Genomic DNA, 3171 nt, shown 5'->3' with positions numbered 1-3171 from the left:
TACACCCATAGCGGACATACAGGCGTATTTATCACGATTGCATTATGGTCGCTATTATTAGGCAAGCTCTATTTCGTTATTGTGAATTCGCATTGACGTAATTTTTGGATGACTAAGTCAGGGCAGGGTCAGGAATATTATATGCAAAAATTGTTACGCTAAGATAAGTATAAGTTATTGAGGTAAGAAACTACATTCATAGGTGGCATTACTAGTAATCGTCGCTATTATTGGGCAAGCGTTATTTCGTGATTGTGACGTTGCAGTGACGTAATTTTTGGATGACGAAGTCAGGTGAGGGTCAGGAATCATATATACAAAAATTGTTACGCTAAGCCTAATAGAAGGTATTGAGGTATGAAACTACACCCATAGCGGACAGACAGGCGTATTTAACACAATTGCATTATGGTCGCTATTATTAGGCAAGCTCTATTTCGTTATTGTGAAGTCGCATTGACGTAATTTTTGGATGATGAAGTCAGGTGAGGGTCAGAAATGTTATATGCAAAAATTGTTACGCTAAGATAATTAAAAGTTATTGAAGTAAGAAACTACATCCATAGGTGGCATTACCAGTAATCGTCGCTATTATTAGGCAAGCTCTATTTCGTTATTGTGACGTCGCATTGACGTAATTTTGGGATGACGAAGTCAGGTGAGGGTCAGGAATGATATATGCAAAAATTGTTACGCTAAGATAAGTATAAGTTATCGAGGTAAGAAACTACATCCATTGCGCTAAGGCAAATTAATATGTCGGTTTCTGCTTGTCTAAAGCCTTGCATAGAGTGAAAGCGTTCCACGTCCTATTAATAAAATGTGGCCCAATACATGATCAGTCTCTGGATATTAAATAACAAGTCTTTATGTGTGTGGTACCCAACTTCAACCATTGCGTAAAATAACATGTATATTCTGCTTGTCTAAAGCCTTGGTCAGAGTTGTATCGTATAACGCTCTATTTTAGATTGTAGCACGATACATGAGCTATTGCTGGACAGAAATTGGTCAGAATGGGATATCGTGAACGTTCCCTGGCGACAATTTAGTCGCTTGTGATTCTTGTTTATTTTGAGCTCTGTACAACGACCCCGATAAGAGAGAGGACGCTGACGTATTGAGTTTGTTGACATACTCGTAGGCGCCATTACGGGTGACCGTCGCTATACTTTGGCAAGCTGTATTTCGTTATTGTGACGTCGCAGTGACGTAATTTTTGGATGACGTCATCAGGTGCGGGTCAGGAATCATATATCCAAAAATTGTTACGCCACGCCCACTAGAAGTTATTCAGGTAAGAAAGTACATGAGACCCGTGATAGTCCCTATAGCCTTTTGGTTCAGTTAGTCTGATGGTAAATTACTTTGTTTTTTAGATTATGTATTTTTAGTTGGGTTGTATTTATTGTAAGAAGATATTATTTCAAATGGCTAATTTTAAAAGAAAGTGCACATTCACTAACGAGATGCAAGAAAAACATCCATGTTTTAGAAAAGGCAGGAATGTTTATGAGGCAGAATGCTTGGTTTGCAAATCAGGAACCTATATATCTATCGTGCACAAAGGTAATGGTGATTTAAACACACATCTGCAATCGGAAAAACATCGCAAAGCAGTAAGAGGGGCTGTTGCATCAACGAAAATGACAAATTATTTTGCTACAGCAGGAAGCAAATGCGAAGATGAAATCACTGCCGCAGAAGGTACGCTTGCATTCCACGTCTTTAAGCATCATCATAGCTTTTTGTCCATGGACTGTACATCTGCTTCATTTAAAAAGATTTTCCCTGATTCTAATGTAGCGAAGAAGTTCAGTAGCGGCCGCACAAAGACAGAAAAAGTTGTTACTAGCGTTCTTGCGCAATATTCTATTGATGCCGTTCTGAAAAGTTTTGAAGAAAACGATATCGCGTATTTTGGCGTTGCAACAGATGGCAGCAATCACAATGAACTGAAATTATTTCCTACAATTGTTCAATATTTTGACTGGAGGAATGGTGGTTTGCAATCAAAATTGATTGAGTTTACAAACAAGGCAAACGAGACTGCCGACACAATCGCCACTTATATAAAAGACACTTTAGAAAAAATGATGCTTTTGAAAAAATATGTGTCATTTACAGGAGACAACTGCAATACTATGTTTGGAGGACTTCGACGTAATGACCAAGGAAACAATGTGTTTGCAAAGTTAAAGAAAATATTAAACCCGTCATTGATTGGGGTTGGCTGCCCAGCACACGTTTTGAACAATTGTATTCATCATGGCGCTGAAAGAATGAACATCGATATTGAAAATAATATCAATAAGATATATCAATATTTTTCTATTTACACAGTTAGAACTGAACAACTGAAAGAATACTGTGAATTTGCAAATTGTGAATACAAGAGACTGCTCTCTCATAGCAAGACTCGCTGGCTCTCCTTGTTTCCTGGAATTTCAAGATTGTTAGAAATGTTTTCACCCCTGAAGTCCTACTTTTTGTCACAAGAACATCCACCAATAGTTATTAAACGGTTCTTTGAGAATGAAATGAGCGTGTTATACCTTTGGCATATGCACTCACTGATGTCCGTGTTTCATGGACGTATTCAAGTCGTTGAGAGAAAAAACAATTCCGTCGCAGAAGTGCTAGAAAATTTGGAGCTGGTTCATAAGGTGCTTGTGGAAAGGAAGAATGAAAGCTTTATGTCCTTGACGGTTAAAAGGCTTTTAAATGAAAATAGAGAAGAGGGATATGAAGATGAATGTAACAATTTTCTTTCCGAAGTTGCAAACCTCTATGAGAGATGCCTGGAGTACCTGTGTAAATGGATGAAACCAATGGAAGAGTTTACTTGTTTCAAATGGATGACCTTGAACGAGATACCAAGTTGGAAGGATGTAGAGCCTTGCCTGGAATATCTGATTGGCAAAGGGGTCGATGTGGACGATGCAAAGTGCTTTGACCAAATCTGTAACTTGAGGCAGTTTGTGGAAAGTTACGTACAGGACGAAGAATTTATTAAACTGCCAACGCATAAGAAATGGTGCAAATATTTCGATCAGTCTACGAACATCACATGACACTCAGAAATTTTAAGGATTGTACAGTTTTTCTTTGCTGTTACATCCCACAAGGCCAATGTAGAGAGAGTCTTTTCCCTGATGCAAAGTCAGTGGA

General features: G+C 38.3%; 1 protein-coding gene across 1 annotated transcript; it reads left to right on the top strand.

The window, feature by feature from the left end:
• Nucleotides 1-1399: 1399 nt before the first annotated feature.
• Nucleotides 1400-3074, top strand: LOC120328670 (uncharacterized). The gene is made up of 3 exons (XM_078119270.1): nt 1400-1569; nt 1669-2301; nt 2344-3074. The coding sequence occupies exons 1-3, from the start codon at nt 1431-1433 to the stop codon at nt 3072-3074; spliced, it is 1503 nt and encodes a 500-aa protein (XP_077975396.1). The 5' UTR covers nt 1400-1430.
• Nucleotides 3075-3171: the final 97 nt, after the last annotated feature.

The sequence above is a fragment of the Styela clava genome, chromosome 2 (assembly GCF_964204865.1).
Source record: "Styela clava chromosome 2, kaStyClav1.hap1.2, whole genome shotgun sequence".
NCBI classification, from domain to species: Eukaryota; Metazoa; Chordata; class Ascidiacea; order Stolidobranchia; family Styelidae; genus Styela; species Styela clava.
The sequence above is the reverse complement of the archived record's forward strand: the minus strand, read 5'-3'. Positions and strand labels throughout refer to the sequence as shown.